Source organism: Oryx dammah, unplaced genomic scaffold, assembly GCF_014754425.2.
Source record: "Oryx dammah isolate SB20612 unplaced genomic scaffold, SCBI_Odam_1.1 HiC_scaffold_22, whole genome shotgun sequence".
In the NCBI taxonomy this organism is placed as follows: Eukaryota; Metazoa; Chordata; class Mammalia; order Artiodactyla; family Bovidae; genus Oryx; species Oryx dammah.
This window is the reverse complement of record NW_024070206.1, coordinates 37,612,570-37,638,222: the sequence shown is the minus strand read 5'-3', so window position 1 is coordinate 37,638,222 and position 25,653 is coordinate 37,612,570. Positions and strand designations below refer to the sequence as shown.

Here is a 25,653-nt window from a genome sequence, read left to right as displayed (position 1 = left end):
CTTCTCATGCCTCCAGTAGAACATGTATCAAAGTTCCAAGTTAACCATTTGAGGATTAGATTTCAGTATTAGTTTTAAGATATCAAAAAGAATTATAACCACCTTTGCAAAGATACCTTCATCAAAGAAAAATATTTGTAGATACTTTGTCCTCCTGTCAAAGGATAATTTTGTGATTTTAAGCAAGTCTATTATATTGAAGTGTCTAAAGTTTCAAATTACTGTTCCAGAATTAGGACAAGAACACTTAAAATTGCTCTCAGTTCATCATTTTGGCTTTTTGAAGAACACCTATGACATAGCATTAATCATTAGGGATCAATATGGATACCAAGCTTTCATGAGAAATATGTTTGTTGACCTTAATAAATCTTCTAGTGTATAAATATAGAAATATTTTTACAGGCAATTTTCTGCTGAATTACATTTCCTCTGTGCACATTTTCATCCTGCAATATATTTTTTTAACAACTTATACTAAAGGTTTGATGGGATAGCAGTTTTCCCAAAGAGACATTTTTAATTGCTTCACAATGGTTATTTTTATATCTAGCTATTTAATCATCATTATCATCATCATGATTAATCTGCATTTATGTGTTTTGAAAACTTTTTACTGTTATAAATAACATTGCAACAGATAAAGTTTTTTTTGATTAGGATAAATTTTCATGAGATGATTTACTAGATCTGCAGGTTTGAAAATACTTAAGGCTGTTGATAAGTTCCAAATTTTTTTGAAGCATCCAAAGAAAATTTTCTGTGTTAGAAATCAGCAACTAAACTGAATCATACATCTAATTTAAAATGATAGACAGAGCTTAATTTGCCAGTAGGTAATGTTGGCAAAAGGTACATACTGAGGGGTCTGTATTAGATTTGACATATATTTATTTAGTCATGGGGAGTGTTATGTAGTTCTCGACTGCTCACAGAAGCAGGTTTAGGTTTTCACATAGCGAAAAACACCTGCCCTGCATCTTGAGAAACCTATATGCAGCTCAGGAAGCAACAGTTAGAACTGGACATGGAACAACAGACTGGTTCCAAATAGGAAAAGGAGTACGTCAAGGCTGTATATTGTCACCCTGCTTATTTAACTTCTATGCAGAGTACATCATGAGAAATGCTGGGCTGGAAGAAGCACAAGCTGGAATCAAGATTGCCGGGAGAAATATCAATAACCTCAGATATGCAGATGACACCACCCTTATGGCAGAAAGTGAAGAACTAAAGAGCCTCTTGATGAAAGTGAAAGAGGAGAGTGAAAAAGTTGGCTTAAAGCTCAACATTCAGAAAACGAATATCGTGGCATCTGGTTCCATCACTTCATGGGAAATAGATGGGGAAACAGTGTTAGACTTTATTTTGGGGGGCTCCAAAATCACTGCAGATGGAGGTTGCAGCCATGAAATTAAAAGACGCTTACTCCTTAGAAGGAAAGTTATGACCAACCTAGATAGCATATACAAAAGCAGAGACATTACTTCGCCAACAAAGGTCTGTCTAGTCAAGGCTATGGTTTTTCCAGTGGTCATGTATGGATGTGAAAGTTGGACTGTGAAGAAAGCTGAGCACCGAAGAATTGATGCTTTTGAACTGTGGTGTTGGAGAAGACTCTTGAGAATCCCTTGGACAGCAAGGAAAAGCAACCAGTCCGTTCTAAAGGAAATCAGCCCTGGGTGTTCTTTGGAAGGAATGATGCTAAAGCTGAAACTCCAGTACTTTGGCCACCTCATGAGAAGAGTTGACTTATTGGAAAAGACTCTGATGCTGGGAGGGACTGGGGGCAGGAGGAAAAGGGGACAATAGAGGCTGAGATGGCTGGATGGCATCACCGACTCGATGGACGTGAGTTTGAGTGAACTCTGGGAGATGGCGATGGACAGGGAGGCCTGGTATGCTGCGATTCATGGGGTCACAGAGAGTGGGACACAACTGAGCGACTGAACTGAAGTGAAGGTTTTGTCACTCAGTTGTGTCCAACTCTTTGTGACCCCACGGACTATAGTTGCCAGACTCCTCTGTCCATGGGGATTCTCCAGGCAAGAATACTGGAGTGGATTACCATGCCCTCCTCCAGGGTATTTTCCCAACCCAAGGATTAAACCCAGGTATCCTGCCTTGCAGGCAGATTCTGGTATACTAGTAACAAATAATGACTTTCTCTGGGTGCTCCAAACATTTTCTTTCCTTCCTCCTCATGTATTTTAACCCTTTATTTCTCTGTGTTTTGAATGTTTTCTGTTTATGCCACCATTTTGAACCTCTTGCAAATAAGATTCTAACCTTCTAAATGTCTTTTCTCTACTTGAGCCCCAGGACTTGAGAAAAGGAAAGGGAAGGGAATACTGGAGGAAGTCTCCTAGAATGCTGGATGAAGCCTTAGGACTGGATCCTTCCCAAGGCATTGTGGATGGAGGTCTGGGAAAGAGAGGAACAAAATCAGATAGCCTCTGATGAATCAATATTTAACACAAACCCACCTGCATCAAGAAAGAGAACTACTAACAGCCAAGGAGGATATTAGTGTCATCAGAAGCAACTTTTTGGTTTTATTTTTCTACAACGTATCAGTTCAGTTTAGTCGCTCCATCATGTCTGACTCTGCGACCCCATGAATCACAACACGTGAGGCCTCCATGTCCATCACCAACTCCCGGAGTCAACTCAAACTCATGTCCATCAAGTCGGTGATGCCATTCAGCCATCTCATCCTCTGTCTGCCCTTCTCCTCCTACCCCCAATCACTCCCAGCATCAAGGTCTTTTCCAATGAGTCAACTCTTTGCATGAGGCGGCCAAAGTATTGGAGTTTCAGCTTCAGCATCAGTCCTTCCAATGAACACCCAGGACTGATCTCCTTTAGAATGGATTGGTTGGATCTCCTTGCAGTCCAAGGGACTCTCAAGAGTCTTCTCCAACACCACAGTTCAAAAGCATCAATTCTTCGGTGCTCAGCTTTCATCACAGTCCAACTCTCACATCCATACGTGACCACTGGAAAAACCATAGCCTTGACTAGACGGGCCTTTTTTGGCAAAGTAATGTCTCTGCTTTTGAATATGCTATTTAGGTTGCTCATAACTTTCCTTCCAAGGAGTAAGTGTCTTTTAATTTCATGGCTGCAATCTCTATCTGCGATGATTTTGGAGCCCCCCAAAATAAAGTCTGACACTGTTTCCACTGTTTCCCCATCTATTTCCCATGAAGTGATGGGATCAGATGCCATGATCTTCGTTTTCTGAATGTTGAGCTTTAAGCCAACTTTTTCACTCTCCTCTTTCACTTTCATTAAGAGGCTTTTTAGTCCCTCTTCACTTTCTGCCATAAGGGTGGTGTCATCTGCATATCTGAGGTTATTGATATTTCTCCCGGCAATCTTGATTCCAGCTGGTGCTTCTTCCAGCCCAGGGTTTCTCATGATGTACTCTGCATAGAAGTTAAATAAGCAGGGTGACAGTATACAGCCTTGACGTACTCCTTTTCCTATTTGGAACCAGTCTGTTGTTCCATGTCCAGTTCTAACTGTTGCTTCCTGACCTGCATATAGGTTTCTCAGGAGGCAAGTAAGGTGGTCTGGTTATTCCCATCTCTTGAAGAATTTTCCACAGTTTGTTGTGATCCACACAATCAAACGTTGTGGCACAATCAAAGCAGAAGTAGATGTTTTCCTGGAACTCTCTTGCTTTTTCAATGATCCAGTGGATGTTGGCAGTTTGATCTCTGGTTCCTCTGCCTTTTCTAAATCCAGCCTGAACATCTGGAAGTTCATGGTTCATGTACTGTTGAAGCCTGGCTTGGAGAATTTTGAGCATTACTTTGCTAGTATGCAAGATGAGTGCAATTGTGCAGTAGTTTGAGCATTCTTTGGCATTGCCCTTTCTTTGGGATTGGAATGAAAACTGACCTTTATATAAGTAGTACTTTTAGATAATTCAAATGATGTAAAAATACAAACATAATTTTAAATGATTTAATTAAGTACATGTGCATATTTATCTTCTAGAAAATACAAGACGACTCACTGGAAGAAAATCTACGTTTAGCTCAAGAGTATCAGAGATTACAGAATATATTCTTAACAGTAAAGGACAATTATTTCAGCCAGTATGAAAGACAACTATCATTTGATGGTTCAATAAGAGATAAGAAACAGGTATGTTTTACTCATTTTTCTATTATAATGGTTTACTTAACATCTGTTCCACAAAAAGTAACAAGTAGACAGTCAGTCATGAGGTCGCCAGTCTTAGGGTGGTTCTTTATATGCCACCAAGTGGTGTGTTTTCTTTTTTAAAGTTTTCTTGTATATTTTATCAACATTTTGAAATTGAAGTTTGAAAGGCTATCTGAAAAATGAAAAAATCATACTTTTAATCTACCATTTCATACTAATTTACTTTTAAATATTGTGGCCTGAAGTACCAAATATTTATAGTTCATAGATTTAAGTATATTACCATACACTTCAAATTTCAATTCTCTCTGTAGGTAACTTTTCACTATATACCTCTAATTCTTCCTCATGGTTTATGAGCTCCATATTTTGATTTCTATGTTCTTATTAAATATAAGGCTTAATTAGGAACTTGAAGAAATAGTTGACATCTCTGGTTATTGGAAATCATCGGAAATTCTAATACATTTTGTAAAACCTTCCATAATACTAAAAATAGAAAAGTAAAACACGCAATATGCCACAAATCCAAAAGTAAAGAGAAAGCTCTGTTCTTTATTAGAGTGTCAAGATACAGCTGCTTCCTCTGTATTCTTCTCCAGTTACTCTTCACAAGAAGTTATTTTCCTTTGAGTCTTTGTGTCTTCCCAGAATTTAAATTTCAAAAACTAGAGGCATGATTAACTTCTAACAATTCACCTACCTATAAAAACCAGTAGGGGGGCTCCTCTGGTGCCGCAGTGGTAAAGAATCCGCCTGCTAATGCAGGAGATGCAAGAAACGTAGGTTTGATCCCTGGGTCGGGAAGACCCTCTGGAGAAGGAAATGGCAACCCACTCCAGTATTCTTGCCTGGAGAATTCCCATGGACAGAGATTCCTGGTGGGCTACAGTCCATATGGGGTCACAAGCAGTCAGACATGACTGAGAGACTAACACATACACACACATCTGTGAGTGACTATTAACATTACATTCATCTGCTATGCTGTTTATAAACACGCTTTATTTCCTATCCATCTACTCTCATTTGAGTTAAAGCTTCCAAATATATTGGGAGAGAGGGTGTATCTTCTTCTCTTAAAAATTTGTATTGAAGTATTATTAAGATGAAGGTAGATCAAGAAACAAATGTGTTTGGGAAAGAATTGAGAGCACAATTATATGCTAAACTCTTCCTCAAATCATTGTGCCAGATTCAAAGAAAGAATATCCATCTATCCATGGAGCTTTTGTCCAGTCACTTCATGCATTAGACATTGTTATTTAAACATGTTTTGTTGCTGATGATTGATGAGGATTTAAAAAAAAAATGAGGTTAGTATTGTATTTCCTTTTCTAACCAGAAGGAAAACAAAAATAAATCCTGTGTAAGTTTTTACCAGTTTGTGTAAATCCTTTGGTGGCAAATGACAAATAAATTAGATACCTGCATGAATAGTGAAGAACGTGCATTTAAGTGAGATCCCTAACATAGTATTTACATAGCAAGAACCAATTTGTCTTGATGTCATTTTTGGAATTAAAGCACATCGATTCAGGATCCAAGGAGTGAGACTCTTGGATGACAGACAGTGGGGCATGCTAGGAGACTGGGTTTATGTTTCTGATGATCCCTCAAACGAATCACTTTTAGCACACCTGTTTCAGGGAAACTTTCAGAGATTTATTTGTACTTCCAGTCATTTTTCACTTCCATCCTTCAGCGATGGAGGTCATTAAGTGCAGGCTGCCCTTGTCGGTGTCATGTAGGATCAATTTGCTGCAATGGACAGAGAGGCCTTATTGATGCTGTTAAATCTGTCAGTGAGAAATCGTATGTCATTAGCGTCTAATGCACTGCTTACAGCATGGAATTTGGCCATCAAAATTGAGAAAACCCTTTAATATTTTGGTCCATTTTCTTGATATTGAAGCATTTCCCTTGACCAGTTTAGTTTTGGGTACACAAAAGCACTGCTCAACCTCTGATTCCCTTGTTGAATTTCCTGTTAGATAAAATGGAATTCTTTGTGTCTTTCTTCTACTTTAGAATAATTTCACTGCTTCTGAACATACATTCCTTTTGGCAGAGTAAATAATTATATTTTAATTATCATACTTCTTAGGGAATATTATTTTTTCTATACAGATGATTATACACTGTTCAACTTCTCAGTGCTTTTAGAACAAGAGTAGCAAAGAAAGCTTAATGGAAGGGTAAAAAACTTAAATATTAAAAAATATGAAATATGACCCCATCCTTAACAACATTTTATATGCAGGTGACTCAAATTTTGTAATATTATAGTTTTACTTTCAGTGATAAAATTATGTCTGCTTCTTTTGCACATGTTTCTTGATACTTTTCTGTATGTTTAAAATTTGCAGTGATGGATATTTTATGCTTTAAAAATCAGAAACAAACAAAAACAATTATGAAAAATTCTTATTAGCCCCTTTCATAGGTAATTATAGAATAGAATCTATTCTAAAACTTCTCAGATCTCAAAATTTAAAATAACACTAAGAAAGAATGGAGGGGAAATCATTGAAAAACAGCTTGTATTTCTGTGTTGAAAGCTTTCAAATATATTTTTCATATTTTCTTTTTCTAAACAAAAGCCATGGATATGTTGATCAAACCACTGTGGGTTTGTTTCAACTGCTATCTTGAGCTCTTCAGGCCTACAAAGAAAAGTAAGCTAAGCAAGCATGCAAACATTGATGGTTTTGTTGGCTGAAAATAAGATCTCTTCCAAAACTGATTATAATATATTTCAATTCTTTTATAAATGACTTATAAAGCTTAAACTTTTGGACTTCTCTAGTTCTCAGTGCTTTCATACTAAGGGAATACAAATTATTATAGAATCAGTCAATTCTTAACAAGCACTTATGTGAACCAGGAGTATGTGCCATACAGTTTTCAAACATTCTCTCTGAAACATCCCGCAGTCATCCTGGGAAGTTTTCTGTAATTATGATTTTCATCATCCCCTATGTAAGTATGGAGCTGAGTCTTGAATGTGTTGCATGGTCACTCGAGTAGAGGAAGACTGACTGAGATGGAAATCAAACTCAGAATTTTCCTACATCCAACCATTTCATAGCTCTACTATAGCATCGCTAAACAAAGCCCAATATGTTGGGTTAAAAGCATGTAGAAAACATATAACTTATGGATTATGTCTCTAGTATCCAACTGAAACATTATTTGATTCACTAATTATTTTTGTAATTTCATCTCATTGAAGCTACTTTTTCAGTGATGATTTTCTGGTGGGGAAAGATATACTACTTATTCAGTTCAGTTCAGTTCAGTCGCTCAGTCGTGTCCGACTCTTTGTGACCCCATGAATCACAGCATGCCAGGCCTCCCTGTCCATCACCAACTCCTGGAATTCACTCAGACTCATGTCCATCGAGTCAGTGATGCCATCCAGCCATCTCATCCTCTGTCGTCCCCTTCTCCTCCTGCCCCCAATCCCTCCCAGCATCAGAGTCCTTTCCAATGAGTCGACTCTTTGCATGAGGTGGCCAAAGTACTGGAGTTTCAGCTTTAGCATCATTCCTTCCAAAGAAATCCCAGGGCTGATCTCCTTATTAGAAGATATTTAATTTCCATTAGGATTATAGATAGGTTTCACGACTCTTAAACTGTAAAACTGGGAGTGCCTTTAGAAATATACACATCTCTTTAGAAGATTGTTTTGAAAATGAGGAATCTTAGGGCAAGAGTGACTCAGGGATTTAACATATATAAAGTTAATTAAAGAAAATTTGGTTCAGGACACGGTTGCCTTAACTTAGGTTCAAGTATCATCTCCAAGAGACTATGGATGAACATCTGCTGTGATATTTTCCCAAGGTTTTAGTGGACCAATAGGTGAGAAATAATGAGTAACTGCTATGGATGTGCTCAGTTGGGAGCATCATCTTAAAGTGACCTGAGCTTGTGAAGGAATCACGTAGGTACATGAATCAGAGGACTACTCTGTGTTCTAAGGGATGCTTCTAGGTCTCATGGGATGCAAACATTTCATCATTCATTTAATTATTCAGAATAAATGATTAATCATCCCTTGTACTGACAAAGATACAGTCAAGGGCACAGGATTATTCTACCTCATTTCAGCTTCCAGGCTGACTGCTGTGATCTCCAGAATCCAAGGGATTCTTTCCTAGAAATGACCATAGATTCAAAGCCCAACAACATCCTCTCTTCACTTAACCAATGGACAGAGCATGAACTTTTGCTATTTAATCTGAATTGCCTCAACCTCAATGGATGGTTTCCATCATAAAATCTCAAAAATATTGTATCATTCAAGTATATCATTAGCATGTTTTTGCTTCCCTCTTTTAGTTTTCAAATGTAGATTTCCTCTAAAATTCAGTTTACATTGATTTGGTGAGGAATCAAAGTCAGTGCCAGCAATGAAAAAAAAAAAAAAAGATTTTCCTAAAGAGAATGTGAAAGCTGTTTTAGTTCTCATTTTTATAAGTATTTCATATTGCTTGTTATCTTGCGTGTATTAAAAATAGGCTTCAGGTGGTGATTTGTATGTGCTAGTTTCAATGTGGATAGAAATTCATTTCTTCACCAGAAAAAGCATAATTTTAGATAGCTTTTGCCTCTGACAGCTATGTAATCTCCTCCTCCTTCTCTTAGAACACGGGGAGAAAAGCCTGTGCGTGTGCGCACACACACACACACACACATTCTAAAGGAGTTACCACACTTCATAGACTGATGAGCTTGCATTAAATTCCTACTATCCCTTTCTCTGAAGACCTCTCAGGAGACCTCTGATGAATGAATCTCTGTGATTCCTGAGACTGAAAAACGTTGATCAGTTTTGTTTTACCCTAATGAGTCTCCCTTCAGCTGTCCAGACTCCATGAGAGAAACACCAAAAACTAAGTGTATATTTCTGAATAATACTTTAGAAAAGTCAGCTTGGCTTAAATCGAACCAATTCTGCAGTCTAGTGCCATTTTTGAGTGAATTGTAGACTTATGTATCTTTTATGGAATTTTGAGAAGATGATCTTCTGGTAGAATTACTTGACAGTAAACAGTATTGCAACACCTTAAAAGTAATATACAATAGGTCCCCTCTATATGAATGAATTCCATCCTGAGAGTGTGTTTTAAGTCCAATTTGTTCATAAGTCTAATAAAATTAGCCTAGGTATCCAGCTAACACAGTTGACTGGTACTGCACTATAATACATTTATAATACTTTCCACACAAATAATACATTAAAAAAAGAAAAACAACAACAACAAAAAAAACATTTTTTAAGTTTATAGTAGAGTACTGCTTGCATTGCAGGAGACCTGGGTTTGATCCCTGGGTTGGGAAGATCCCCTGGAGAAGGCAATGGCAACCCACTCCAGTACTCTTGCCTAGAGAATCCCATGGACAGAGGAGCCTGGTGGGCTGCAGTCCATGGGGTCGCAAAGAGTCGGACACGACTGAGTGACTTCACTTTGACTTTGACTTTAGAGTACAATAGCTGACATACAGGGACTGGCATTGAGCAAACAGGCAAGAAGAGTTACTGACGGGAAGAGAGAGAGGAGGTGAGAGACGGTAGAACTGAAGGATTGTCAGCAATAGGAAACAGAGGGCAAGCTGCAGTTTCACTCATGTCTGACGTCGATGGCACAAGTTCTGGTTCCTTGCTGGATTAAATTGTATAGACCCTCTTGAAGAATGATCCAGTGGTGTCTGGGTGGTACCGTACCATCTACATCACCATTACTTTTATGCTTGCTTCTGGACATCCAAGGTTTGAAGTAAAGATATTGTGCTACTGTACTCTATACAGTGCTGTATAGTAAAGTACATACAAGCACAACCGCTTGTAGAGAATGCACACACGTGACAGTTTATGCCAGGCATGTGACCTAACTTACGTGACTGAACATGCGAAAGCACATTCACATCTTTGAAAATTTGCAGCTTGAAGCTTTGTATGGAGGGGACTTACTGTGTTGAGTGCAATGTGGTCCCTGATATATCAAAGACACTCTAGGTGTATATGTGTATGTATATAATCCCTCCACTTGGAACACCATCAGGTCTTGGCACACCATCAACAGTGGGGACCTATCAAGAATAAATCAAGTGGCTTAGATAATCACAAAGGTTTGAGAAACAACCAGGAACCTATGGCAAGTTGAACAATAAGTTTCCATTACACATGGTTACTGCTTCAAGATTAGGAAAGGTAATATATATATATAAGGTTTTGCTTAATACGTAGGGAAGAAATATGGAGAGTCAGACACAGTGAAGAAGTAAAGTAATATCTTCCAAATCAAAGGACGAAGAAAACCCTTAGAAGAGAATTGAATTCTTTACTTGATAGAGAATTCAAAATAATGGTCATAATGATGTTCACCAAACACGGGAGAAGAATGGATGAATGAGAACTTCAACAAAAAGAAAACATAGGAAAGTACTGAAGACAAGTCACAGAGCTGTAGAATACAATAAATGAAAAAATACACTAGAGGGCTTCACAGCAGACCAGAAGAAGAAGCAGAAAGGGTCAGGAACTGAAAGGCAATGGATCTCACCCAGACAGAGCAGCCAAATGAAGAGAGTTTTAACAAAGGGAAGATAGTTTAAGGGACCTATGGGATAACATCAAGCAGAGTAACATTCACCATCGTAAAGTTTCCAGAAGAGAAAAGAGAGAAAGGAGCAGAAAATACATATGAAGACTTTTCTAACCTGTGGAAGGAAGCAGTCATCCAGGTTCAAGTAGCCCAGAGAAGTCAAAATAAGATGAGCCCAAAGAGACACACAAATATTAGAGACTTTTTAAAGCAAGGGAAGAAAATAACCATTGTTACCTACAAAGAAAACCTAATTCCAACAGCAGATTTTTTTCAATAGAAACTTTGTAGGTCAAAGGGGAGTGAAACAATATATTCAAAGGACTGAAAGGAAAATAATTCCCAGCCAAGAATACACTACCCAACAAAAGCTAAGTGATTTTATCACCACTACATCAGCCTTACCAAAAATGTTAAAAGATACTTGCTTAAGCTAAAAATAAGTGGTACTAATTAATAACAAGAAAACACATAAAAGTAAAAATCTCACTGTTAAAACTAAATATATAGTAAAAGTAATGAATTAATCACTAATGAAGCTAGTTTAAGGGCTTTCCAGGTGGTGCAATGATAAAGAATCCACCTGCCAAAGCAGGAGAGGTCGGAGATGCAGGTTTGATCCTTGGGTTGGGAAGATCCCCTGGAATAGGAAATGGCAGTTCACTCCAGTATTCTTGCCTGGGAGATCCTGTGGATACAGGAGCTTGGCGGGCTACAGTCCATGGAGTCACAAAGAGTCAGACTAGGTACCCGAGCACACATGCAAAGCTGGCATAAAGGTTTAAAGACAAAAGTAGTAAAATTTACTAAAACTACAGCAATTAGTTAAGGGATCTATAAAATAAAAAATATAAAATGTGTCCTCAAAAATCTAAAATGGGGTGGAGTAAAAATGTAGTGTTTTGGCATGAATTCAAATTTAACTTGTAATCAGCTATGCTATATACATAGAATGTTATATGTGAACTCATATTTTGGGTATCGAGCATATCTACCATGGTAGATACCCAAAAGATAATGAGAAAAGAATCTAAACAAAAGATTATAGAAAGTCATCAATCACCAGGAAAGAAAGGAGCAGAAGAAAAGTGGAACAGAGGGAAACTACAAAACAGCCAGAAAACAATTAATAAAATGACAAAGAGGACTTTAGCACCACGTTTATATCAATGGATAGATCACACTCATGGATTGGAAGAGTTAATATTGTATAAATGTTTATATTACTCAAAGCAGTATACAGATTCAAGGCAATCCCTGTCAAAATTCTAATGACATTTTTCACAGAAATAGAACAAGCAATCCTAGTTTGTATGGAAACACAAAAGACACTATATAGCCAAAGTAATCTTGAGTAAGAAAAACAAATTTGCGTGTGTCATGTTCTCTGACTTCAAACTCTATTACAAACCTGTATTAATCAAAAGAGTATGGAGAAGGCAATGGCATCCCACTCCAGTGTTCTTGCCTGGAAAATCCCATGGATGGAGGAGCCTGGTAGGCTGCAGTCCATGGGGTCGCAAAGAGTCGGACACGACTGAGCGACTTCACTTTCACTTTTCACTTTCTTGCATTGGAGAAGGAAATGGCAACCCACTCCAGTGTTCTTGCCTAGAGAATCCAAGGGATGGTGGAGCCTGGTGGGCTGCCATCTATGGGGTGACACAGAGTCGGATACAACGGAAGTGACTTAGCAGCAGTAGCAGCAGCAGCATGGCATTTGCATAAAATAGACACATTGGTCAATGAAACAAAACAGAGATCCCAGAAATTAACTCACTCTATACATGTTCAAGGAGCTAAGAATATACAATGAGGAAAGGGTAGCCTTTTAAATAAATGGTATTGGGAAAACTGGAAAGCCACATGCCAAAGAGTGAAACTAGAGCACCATCTTACATTATGTTATACACAAAGGTTAACTCAGAGTGACTTAGGCCTGAATGTATGGCTTGAAGCCATAATACTACAGTAGAACATAAGTAGTAAGCTATATGACATTTATCTTGGTGCGAAAGTTTGGATCTGGGTCCAAAACCACAGACAACAAAAGCAAAAACAAGCAATGGGGCTACATCAAACTAAAACTCTTCTCCACAACAAAAGAAACCATCAACAAAATGAAAATACAAGCAATGGGGCTACATCAAACTAAAACTCTTCTCCACAACAAAAGAAACCATCAACAAAATGAAAACACAAGCTACTGAATGAGAGAAAATATTTGCAAATCATATATCCAGTTCAATTCAATTCAGTTCAGTTGCTCAGTCATGTCTGACTCTTTGTGACCCCATGGACTGCAGCACACCAGGCTTCCCTGTCCATCACTAACTCCTGGAGCTCGCTCAAACTCATGTCCATTGAGTCGATGAGGCCATCCAACTATCTCATCCTCTATCGTCCCCTTCTCCTCCTGCCTTCAATCTTTCCAGGCATCAGGGCCTTTTCTAGTGAGTCAGTACTTTGCATCAGGTGGCCAAAGTATTGGAGTTTCAGCTTCAGCATCAGTCCTTCCAATCAATATTCAGGACTGATTTTCTTTAGGATGGACTGGTTGGATCTCCTTGAAATCCAAGGACTCTCAAGAGTCTTCTCCAACACCACAGTTCAAAAGCATTAATTCTTTGGCCTTCTTTATAGTCCAGCTCTCACATCCATACATGACTACTGGAAAAACCATAGCTTTGAATAGACAGACCTTTGTTGGCAAAGTAATGTCTCTGTTTTTTAATATGCTGTCTAGGCTGGTCATAGCTTTTCTTCCAAGGAACAAGCATCTTTTAATTTCATGGCTGCAGTCACCATCTGCAGTGATTTGGGAGCCCCCCAAAATAAAAGTTTCTCACTGTTTCCACTGTTTCCCCATCTATTTGCCATGAAGTGATAGGACCAGGTGCCATGAATTTAGTTTTCTGAATGTTGAGTTTTAAGCCAACTTTTTCACTCTCCTCTTTCACTTTCATCAAGAGGCTCTTTAGTTCTTCTTCACTTTCTGCCATAAGGGTGGTGTTATCTGCATATCTGAGTTTATTAATATTTCTCCCAGCAATCTTGATTCCAGCTTGTGCTTCATCCAGCCCAGCGTTTCTCATGATGTACTCTGCATAGAATTAAATAAGAAAGGTTATTTATGCTCATGATGTACTCTGCTGCTGCTAAGTCACTTCAGTCATGCCCGACTCTGTGAGACCCCATAGACAGCAGCCCACCAGGCTCCGCCGTCCCTGGAATTCTCCAGGCAAGAACACTGGAGTGGGTGGCCATTGCCTTCTCCAATGCATGAAAGTGAAAAGTGAAAGTGAAGTCGCTCAGTCGTGTCCAACTCTTTGCGACCCCATGGACTGCAGCCTACCAGGCTCCTCTGTCCATGAGATTTTCCAGGCAAGAGTACTGGAGTGAGTTGCCATTGCCTTCTGCATATAAGTTAAATAAGACAATATAGAGCCTTGACATACTCCTTTCCCGATTTGGAGCCAGTCTATTTTTCCATATGCAGTTCTAACTGTTGCTTCTTGACCTGGATACATATTTCCAGTAAGGGATTAATATCCAAAATATATAAAGAACTCATAAAACACAGTAACAATTTGATATTAAAATTGGCAGAAGATCTGAATGGACCTTTTTCCAAAGAAGACACATAGATGGCCAAGAGGCACATGAAATGATTCTTAACATCACTAATCATCAGGAAAATGCACATCAAAACCACAGGGAGATACCACCTCACACCTGTTAGATTGGCTTTTATCAAAAGTAACCAGTGTTAATGAGGATGTGGGGGAAAAGGGACCTTTGGGCATTATTGGTAGGAACGTAAATTGCTGCATTCACAGCAGTAGGGAAAAGCAGTATGGAGGAGCCCCAGAAAATTAAAAATAAAATGACCATATGATCCAACAATTCCACTTTGGGGTATTTATCCAAAGAAAATGGAAATACTCATTTGAAAAGATGCATGCACCCCTTTTTTCATAGCAGCACTAATAAAATAGCCAACATATGGAAACAAGTGGATTTTCATCAAAAGATGAATGTATAAAGAAGATATGATGTTGACACACAATTAAATCTTACTCAGCTATGTAAAAGAATGAAATCTTGACATTTGTAACAAGATTATGGGCCTTGAGGGAATTATTCTAAGTGAAATAAGTCAGACAGAGAAAGATAAATACCATATAAACTTATATCAGAAGTCTAAAATACAAAACTAAAATCATAGATACAGAGAACAGAATGTTTGTTGCTAGAGGGCAGGGGAGTTGGCAAGTTGGCAAAACAGGTGAAAGGCATCAAGAAGTACAAAAATCCAGTTACGAGTTAATCACGGGATGTAATGTACAACATGTTGACTATAGTCAATAGTAATATAGAGCATACTTGGCAGTTGCAAGACAGAAAATACTAAAACTGTGGTGCTAGATACTGACTAGATTTACTGTGTTGATCATTTTGCAGTGTACACAGACATCAAATCATTATTTTATATACCTGAAATGTGTATGATATTATATGTCCATTATACCTCAAATTTAAAAAATAAGTAACTATTAAAAAATTAACAAGTAGATGTTAAAAAATATTACTCTTTGTCAGCTGGGTAATTCTCACAGCTTTTCTATAAAAGTCATCCGGAAAAATATAGATGTCCCTTTTTAAATTTTGTACTATCTAATCACAGTAAAACACTGATTAAAAAAAAAAAAACACAACTATACCCACAGCTAACACATTATCTGAGGACGGGAAAGATAATACCACAGTGAATAATACAGCTTTAGAATTTTTGAAGTTGTTTCAGATATAAAATCATTTTCAAATTATTTCCTATGGTGCTGGTAATCAGAATTGTGTTGTTTTTCTAGGAAAAATCCTCATTTTAAAGAAATATATGCAATGTACTCATAGGTTATTGAGAAAAGTATATAAAACAAAGCTACCATCTGCATGATGTACATAGAAAAAGAGCAAAAATGTTATCTGTAAAAGCAGAAAAGAATTTGGCTTGCTTGACTTTTTGTATCAAGCATGCTACAGCAATCTTTTGATTCTAATATGAAACTATAGTAAGGATCATTGCACTAATGCATGAGGATTTGTGATAATGTTGCAGAAATTTTACTGTCAAAACTGAACTGCAGTGTAATGACTTTTGTTATCATGGTTTCTAATAACTATTCAGCATGAATTGACCCTACATATGTTTTGCTGCAATAATGTGTCAGTAACTCAAAAAGCTAAAAAGGAAATAAAAAAACAGTCAATACAATACTATGTATGACTTCATGATAACCTTTCTCCATTCTCACTATTAATATTACAACACAGGTGCTATGTAAACTAAAAGATCCTGTGGAAATGAAAGCTTAGATACATTGTGACGGTTCTAGCTAAATACACCTAAAAAGTGCTTTAGAAGAAAACTGCCTTCTCCTGTGTTAGCCCTGAGAACTATTAACAGTTACTGGTTGGTCCCTTGCTACTTCAGAGCCTGTTGCTCTCTGGTGTAGAGAACCTTTCCATATGTTTCCTTTCTTTCCCCTATGGTGTGTTAGTTTCTTCTTTTTAGGAGATCTCTCTCTCTTTTCTTTCTTCCTTTATCTTTGCCTCTTTCCTTCTTCATTGCAGTGTATTTTCACATTAGTATCCCTTTATTGCATTAGATAAGAGAAAATAAATATGGCTACTGTCTGCTACACATCTCCATTGTGGCAGTCACAAAGCTGTGCTTTTACACGTGTGAAGCACTGAATGCTGCCCCTAAATATATAGTGAAGTCGCTCAGTTGTGTCCAGCTCTTTGTGACCCCATCGACTGTAGCCTAAAAGGCTCCTCCATCCATGGAATTTTCCAGGCAAGAGTCCTGGCGTGGGCTGTCATTTCCTTCTCCAGAATGCTGCACCTACCCTATCATAATTAGTTACAGATAGCCTTTTCAGTAGCATTCTCTTCTTCTTATTAACTTGTACAAACTCTGTGAAACAACTGGAAATAGTCACGTTTTCCCTCAGAAAGCAAAATACTGCAGACTGGGTAGCATAAACCGAAATATTTTTCAATATATTTCTGGAGGGTAGATGTCCAAGACCCTGGTATCCGTGGTTTCCTGAGAGCTGTGAAGGAAGGAGCCATTCCAGGGCTCTCCCCCTGGCTTGTAGATGTCTTTTCCCCATGTGTTCACATTGTCTTCCCTCTATATGTGCTTGTCCAAATTTCTTCTTTTGGTACTAACACCAGTAACATTGAATTAGGGCCCACCATTTTGGCCCCATTTTAACTCACTTATCTCTCCAAACAGCTTATTTCCAATAACAGTCATATGCTAAAGTTCTGGGGGCTAGGACTTTTAACGTGTGATTTTAGGGCAAGGGATACAATAAAACCCATAACATGCTTTGTTGTAAACTTAAGGCCATACTACCTGTTAAGTACAAAGGAGTGCTGGAATCCAAACCTAGGCCATGGACTCAAACCCACAGATTTTCTGCTACTCCACAGTTTCTCTTATATTTTTTTCTCTACTCCATTCAACCTATTATTCACATACCATGTATGATTATCTCTCTTCAAATGGAGAGGTATTTTGGTTATAAATACTTTGTAACACCTCTTGTACTGGGCGTGAGTATGACTAAGCAATGCCTAAGGATGAAATACTTTTTGATGGAGAAATATTATGTTTTTACACAGGAAGCGCCAGTTGATTTTTGTCTCTGAACAATGGTCAGAGATCCAAGCAGAAATGTTCCTTTGCCACTAAAGGATCTTTAAAGTTCCTCTCCCATTGCGTCAGACTGGAGAACATGTGCTTGCCAAAATGGATGATCCTAATTCCATAGGAATTACGTTAAGAATTAAGATGAAGACACAGGGTATACATGTTAAAAAAAGAGAGAGATCAGCTCCCAGCAGGAGCTAGTATTTGCAAAGAATACAGAGGGAAGTAAGCCTTCAGTGGAAATTTGATGATAGAGTCCTGAGCATAGTAGCATGACTAGAGTTAGACACACACACACCCCAAAGTGCCAGGAAATAATATCATAAAGAATATTATAATAATGAATGCTGGAATAATAAATACAAATAGCATGCATGTGTGCTAAATCACTTCAGACGTCCAACTCTTCGTGACCCCATGGACTGTAGCTCTCCAGGCTCCTCTATCCATGAGATTCTCCAGGCAAGAATACTGGAGTGGGTTGCCATTTCCTTCTCCAGGGGATCTTCCAGAACCAGGGATTGAACCCACATCTCTTATGTCTAACCTGCATTGGCAGGTGAGTTCTTTACAACTAGCGCCACCTGGGAAGCCCGTAGTAAAACAGAATTTCTCCCAAACACAATAGAGTTTGGCGGAAAAAATAAGAAAGATACTAAGTGCTGGAAAATAGACACTTCCATCTCTTAAAGAGTATTGGAATGTGACAACAAGGAAAGAGAGAAATTGTGGTAACCTTCCTGCCTCAGTTCAGTTCAGTCGCTCAGTTGTGTCCGACTCTTTGCGACCCCATGAATCGCAGCACGCCAGGCCTCCCTGTCCATCACCAACTCCTGGTGTTCACTCAGACTCGCGTCCATTGAGTCAGGGATGCCATCCAGCCATTGCATCCTTGGTCGTCCCCTTCTCCTCCTGCCCCCAATCCCTCCCAGCATCAAAGTCTTTTCCAATGAGTCAACTCTTCGCATGAGGTGGCCGAAGTACTGGAGTTTCAGCTTTAGTATCATTCCCTCCAAAGAAATCCCAGGACTGATCTCCTTCAGAATGGACTGGTTGGATCTCCTTGCAGTCCAAGGGACTCTCAAGAGTCTTCTCCAACACCACAGTTCAAAAGCATCAATTCTTCAGCACTCAGCCTTCTTCACAGTCCAATTCTCACATCCATACGTGACCACTGGAAAAACCATAGCCTTGACTAGATGGACCTTTTTTGGCAAAGTAATGTCTCTGCCTTTGAATATGCTATCTAGGTTGGTCATAACTTTTCTTCCAAGAAGTAAGCCCCCACATATCCTGCCCTGTTGGAAGCTTGGAAGTGTGTGTGGGCTGACGTATGGACTACTGCCGGGAATCGTCTCTCAGACTTGCAGATCTAGCTTCTGAAGAGCAATGCTTGCTAACCTGGATGGAATGTTTCTTAGGTGGGGGTGCGAGGACTGAGCACCTTGGACAGTCCATCTGAAGTCGCTCTCGCGACTGTGCACCGCGAGAGTGGCAGCTTATCATGCCTGCGTGAGAGAAAGGTCTGGGCTGCCCCCAGTTACAAACCAACAGCTGCTCTTAGGCTTATTATCTCTAGTATTGCCTCACCCAGCTTTCAATGCCAAGGATACAGAAATAATTCCAGAATGGATCCATTTAAAAGAAACATAGTGCCTACAAATGAAAATAATGTCATACTGACTTCAGACTTAACATCCTCAGTTTTTTATGATGGAAGACAGAAAAATATCTACATAAATTTACAGGAAAAATTAGGGCACTCGGGAATGCTGGATCTGGGCAAATTGTTTATGTGATGGAAACAGGTATTTTGAATGAGCAAACAAGCAACAAATACAGCAAGTTTTAAAAATCCAGATGGCCCGTAAACATAGGAAACTGTTTCCACCTCTCTGAAAATTGTGTATATACAAATTAAAATGAGGTGCATGTTTTCAACTCTGTTTTTAAAGCATCGTTAAGACTGAGTATGCACAGTGATAGTAGGGGAGAGCATGGGAAAAGAGACATTCATAAAAGATGAGGTTGTTTTGCTGTCCATCCAGATTCACCAGCCTACCTGTATCTACTCCATAGCTGCAGTCATTCTTCCTAATAAAATGGTAGTACTTCAGCTCCTAACACAATTAAGGCCTTTCACCTTGCTCTGAATCCCATCCACTTTCACCTTCTCACAGCCTCATTCTTACAATTTTCTATCCTTCTGTGTCCTCAGAGTTTTTCCTGCTGACTGGATTATTCCCATCATCATACAAACATGGGCTAGTATCCACCATCTCAGAAACCGTCTTTTGATTCCATATTCTGCAGAGCCATTTATTTTTTATTAAAACTTGCAGGAGACCCCAGTTCGATTCCTGGGTTAGGAAGATCCCCTGGAGAAGGGAAACGCTACCCACTCCAGTATTCTGGCCTGGAGAATTCCATGGACTGTTTAGACCATGGGGTCGCAAAAAGTCAGACATGACTGAGCGACTTTCACTTTGGAATTATCTGCATTTACAGTCCTTATTCATTCTTTTCTCGTTTGAAGTACCATTTCAATGGCGTCCATGATGTCAAATCTAAGTATATATCTTGCCTCATCTTGCTCAATAGCTCACCAATATTCAGTCACTGTTCATCATTTTTCCTGAAGCATCTTTGGCCATGGACATGGCACCATGGTCTCCTCCCACCTTACTGGATACTCTGTTCATCTTACATTAGGAATTCTTACTTTGCTCAGCCTCCACATGCTGGGGTACTCTGTGCTCAGCAGTAGGATCCATCATTCACTTTTTAATCAACATTCTCACTTTAGGTAGATTCCTAAATATGGATCAATTGCACAAGCATAAATTTAAGTAAAAGAAGACAAAGATAGCACACACTGTATGGCTGTTTCTGTCTTGTGTTGTTGTACTTTGTCTGTATAAATAGGCCAAAGTGAGCTATGCCATTAGAAGTCAGGAGAGTAGCAATCCTGGTGGAAAGTAGGACAGCAAGGGACTTTGGGGGATGCTGTTGATATTTTCTTTCCTGATCTGAGGGATGTATTCAATTTGTGAATAATTTGTTGAGCTATATACTTATGGTACATATGCTTTAATGCCTGTGTGTCATAATTAAATTCAAACTTCAAATCATCTAGTGACTTACCATCCTACTCATTCAGTTGTTGTTCAGATGCTCAGTCGTGTCTGACTCTTTGCGACCCCATGGAGTGCAGCACGCCAGGCTTCCTGTCCTTTACTGTGTCCCAGAATTTGTTCAAATTCACGTTCATAGTCAGTGATGCCATCCAACCATTTCATCCTCTGTCGTCCCCTTCTCTTCCTTCCTTCAGTCTTTCCCAGCATCAGGGTCTTTTCCAATGAGTCGGCTCTTCTCATCAGGTGGCCAAAATACTGGAGCTTCAGCTTCAGCATCCGTCCTTCCAATGAATATTCAGGGTTGATTTCCTTCTTGCCCTGGCCTCCCAGACTGCATAGCACACTCTGTCCCTCCCTCACATCTGTCTGTCACTCACCCCACTCTGCTCTGCTACTGCTACTGCTAAGTCGCTTCAGTCGTGTCCGACTCTGTGCGACCCCATAGACAGCAGCCCACCAGGCTCCCCCGTCCCTGGGATTCTCCAAGCAAGAACGCTGGAGTGGGTTGCCATTTCCTTCTCCAATGCATGAAAGTGAAAAGTCAAAGTGAAGTCGTTCAGTCATGTCTGACTCTTAGCGACCCCATGGACTGCAGCCTACCAGGCTCCTCCATCCATGGGATTTTCCAGGCAAGAGTACTGGAGTGGGGTTTCATTACCTTCTCCTCTAGCGACAGGCTATTTTTTTGTCCTGGATCGCTGGACTCATTCTCAGTGTAAGGTCCTTGAAATTTCAGATCCCTCCAGCTGTACATTTCTCCCCAGATTTCTTATACATGTTTCCTTCTTACAGTTTAGCTATCCCATTAATAATCCCTTCCACATGCAGCTCTCACAGAGCCCCTGACATTGTGCTTCGCCTGTCCACTCTTGTGTCACCCTGTCTTATTTTCTTCGTAACACTTAAAACACTAATATTTTATATTCATTTGTTCATGGTTTCTTTCTACCAAATGAATAAAAGCTCAGTAAGGGCAAGAAGCTGATTATCTTATTCACAGCCATAACTCTAGCATCTAGAAAATTGCCCGGGCAAATATTTTTTCAGTTCCTGGATGATCCTTCCCAATGGGGTATCTAACAAAATGTTTATGCATACCCACTGAGATGGCCTTTCTACTTCTGGGAATTTATAAGAAAATAATCTGTGAAAGTCTGCAAAGACATGTATAATGATGTTGGTTAGAGTGCAGTTTCTAAAAGGAAAATTGTCAGCACTTTCCATGTATGGCAAAAGAACTGGTAGAGGGTGGGGACTTTATACAGGCTTTAAAAGGAATAAATAGCCATGGTACATATTTGATTGAAAAACCAAGCTATAATTCAGCATATACTGTATGATTCCTACTTTGTATTCTCACGTGTATTAGATTTTATTACATTTACGTCTAGTGATTTATCTCAAAAACTATCTTTCAAAAGTTAGCAGTAATGAGGATGTGGAAAAGTTCCACACTTTTCCCCATTCCTTTGTTTTGTTTTTATGATGATCATTTATTATTTCATGAGATAAAATGTGAAACAATTTTATGTCATAAAAGAAAAGAAAAAAATTAATAAGGGCCTTGAAACAAGAATGGCAACCCACTCCAGTTCTTGCCTGGGGATTCCCATGAACAGAGGAGACAGGCAGGCTACAGTCCACGGCGTCACAAAGGGTCAGACACGACTGAGTGACTAACACTTTGAAACAAGAAGTGTGCATTCCATAGAAAATATCATGGGGCTCTGAAAAATATAGGACAGCCAGAAGAAAATAATCTAGAAAGATTCAGACTAGCTAAAATCCCACATATCCCTCGCTCCCACTGTAAATTCTTGTCACTATAGCTCATTTTCTTTGCTTATTTAAAATAGGTAAAATTTTCATTAGAGAATGTGGATTCACTTATTGTCATGAGGGTTTGTAATCAGCATATTCCGAAGTAATTACACCTTTTATAAAGATTATTCTATCTTTATACAAAGGTAAGTTGTATCCTAGGCTTCCCAGGTGATACTAGTGGTAAAGAACCACTGGCCAAGAGATGTGGGTTTGATCCCTGGGTCAGGATGATCCCCTGGAGGAGGGCACAGCAACCCACTCCAGCATTCTCTTCTGGAGAATCCCATGGGCAGAGGAGATTGCAAAGCTGATGTCTATAGAATCATACAGAGTCGAATACAACTGAAGAGACTTGGCATGCATGCACTCAAACAAGGTGTATCTTACAGGACAGTTTAAACCGATGTTGAAAGAAAGAATAGGAAAAAACCATACTGCATCCCTTAAAATATATGCTTACACATTTTAAATGATTTTATTCTTCTGTAGTGATGCCAAACATATACTTAAGAAATAAGGAAATATTTTAATCTACTTTCAGTTAGAGACATCAGAAGTCATTACAGCTTTGAGTATTAATTCTGTCTCTGATAAAAACTAGGCAGAGTCATCCAGCCAGTCTATTTCCTCCAATTCTCTTTCTTTTTTCACTGTATAGATGTTACTGTGAAGGTGATGCATGAAAATGTATGTGATAGTCTAGTATAGGGGTTTTTGAACAGTATATTCTCTTAAATATTCATTGACCATGGGTGAAATAAGTCACCTCATTCTGTGATTGCCATCAGTCAGTTTGGTTCAGTCATCCAGTTGTGTCTGACTCTTTCCAACCCCATAGACTGAGGAATGCCAGGCCTCCCTGTCTATCACTAGCTCCCAGAGTTTGCTCAAACTCCACATCCATTGAGTCGGTGATGCCATCCAATCATTTCATCCTCTGTTTTCCCCTTCTCCTCCTGCCTTCAATCTTTCCCAGCATCAGGGTCTTTTCTAAGGAGTCAATTCTTTACATCAGGTGGCCAAAGTATTGGAGCTTCAGCTTCAGCATCAGTCCTTCCAATCAATATTCAGGACTGTTTTCCTTCAAGATGGACTGGTTGGATCTCCTTGCAGTCCAAGGGACTCTCAAGAGTCTTCTCCAACACCACAGTTCAAAAGCATCAATTCTTCAGTGCTCAGATTTCTTTATAGTCCAACTCTCACATCCATACATGACTACTGGAAGAACCATAGCTTTGAATAGACAGACCTTTGTTGGCAAAGTAATGTCTCTGCTTTTTAATATGCTTCAAGTTTGTCATTGCTTTTTTTCCAAGGAGAAAGCATCTTTTAATTTCATCATTGTAGTCACCATCTGCAGTGATTTTGGAGCCCAAGAGAATAAAGTCTTTCACTGTTTCCATTGTTTTCCCATCTATTTGCCATGAAATGATGGGACCGGAAGCCATGATCTTAGTTTTCTGAATATTGAGTATTAAGCCAGATTTTTCTCGCTCCTCTTTCACTTTCATCAAGAACCTCTTTAGTCCCTCTTTGCTTTCTGCCATAAGGGTGGTGTCATCTGCCTATCTGAGGTTATTGATATATCTCCTGGCAATCTTGATGCCAGCTTATGCTTCCTCCATTCTGGCATTTCACATGAGGTGATTGCCTTACGGGCATTATATGGGCCCCATCTTCAATTTCTTTTATTGCCCAAAACACTTTCAAAGGAGATATCCTCATATTTTCTCTATATTATTTGTGTTTGCTTGCTTGTATCCATTTTTTAAAATGTAGCTTGACTTCTCTATTTACAAAAGTAATAAACAAAGAAGAAAATTTGAAAAACATAAAAATTATCAATTTTTTTCTATTATTTAGCTTTAAATTCATTAAAAAGTCTGGCTACCATTGACTAAAATGGAAAACAAGTATCTTGATGGTGGTTAACTAAAGCAAAGAAAGGGCAAAAGTGTTTTGTTTTGTTTTTTAAAGCCTTGCATGTCTTACTCCTTTTAAGCTTTTAAGATTTTCTTCAGAGTGCTGGTAATTTTTACAGTAGCACCACATTGTTAATATTCTAATAAGACAGACTTATTTGAGGTATCAGCTTTATGTATTTATATTATTCCATCTTTTCCACTTTTATCTCCTATACATACTGATTAAATGAATGTATAATTATCCAGAGATTGGTGAGAGCACTCTAAATTACTTAATGTAGGTCATCTAATAGCAGTTGACAAGATGGTCCCCAGGACCAGTTCCTGGGAGCTACATCAAAATATTCATGCAACTGAAATTGAAATTTCAATTATCCTTTAATTGAACATTCAAGCATGTTGTGCATCCACCCACCTAAAAATAATGTGGTTAAAGTCATATTTTCCCAAGTTTGTCAATGAAAATGTGACAAAGAGCAGATTCCAAGACCTCCTGAAAATAAGATGGATTGTCACTATCATTTTTCCTTGTCTCTGCGGCCTGTTAATGCTACCACAGAGCAAGATTAAATGGGTCTGGCATGATTTGCTATTCAGAAAACCATGTTGGTGTTTCAGAGAACCCATACTTTTCCAGGTGATTAAAATTTGATGGATTGCTTCTCCTGGTGTCTTCCCAGGTAACCTAGTAATCAGGTTCAAGCCTTTTACCTCTTTAAAAATACTAAGATTTTGTCTTTTCCAAATTATTGTTATTTGAAATTTTAAAAGAGCTTAAAATATTACAAAGGCTTCTATTTTCCAGATTTTCATACAAGTGGGTGATTTCGGCTGATTTTCTTACTCTGGTGATTCTTATAGACAGCTGTTTTTGCTTTCATGTAAATTGTCTACATGGCTAACTGTTCTCTTCCAGTGTCTCTCCTTTCATCAAGGGTATTCACTTTGATCAACAGTTTACAACTAAATACTTTCTCCAAATGGACCTCCCAGGGGGCTCAGTGGTAAAAACTCCGCCTGCAAATGCAGGAGATGCAGATTCGATCCCTGGGTTGAGAAGAACCCTGGAGGAGGAGATGGCAACCCACTCTAGCATTCTTGTCTGGAGAATCCCATGGACCAAGGAGCCTGATGGGCTGCAGTCCATGGGGTCACAAAGAGTCAGACATGACCGAGTGACTGAGCACATGCTCACACACTTTCTCCTAAAAGGCAGTGGTGAACAAGTCATTAACTCCAGCCTGTTTGCT

At 38.9% G+C, this 25,653-nt stretch overlaps 1 protein-coding gene across 1 annotated transcript in view; it reads left to right on the top strand.

Annotated features, from left to right (window-relative positions):
* CCDC178 (coiled-coil domain containing 178) overlaps nucleotides 1-25,653 on the top strand; it is a 360,651-nt gene that overhangs the window by 219,561 nt on the left and 115,437 nt on the right. The window contains exon 18 of the mRNA XM_040264241.1: nucleotides 4,009-4,158. Coding sequence (XP_040120175.1) covers nucleotides 4,009-4,158 — 150 coding nt within the window. The remainder of the gene's footprint in view (nucleotides 1-4,008; nucleotides 4,159-25,653) is intronic.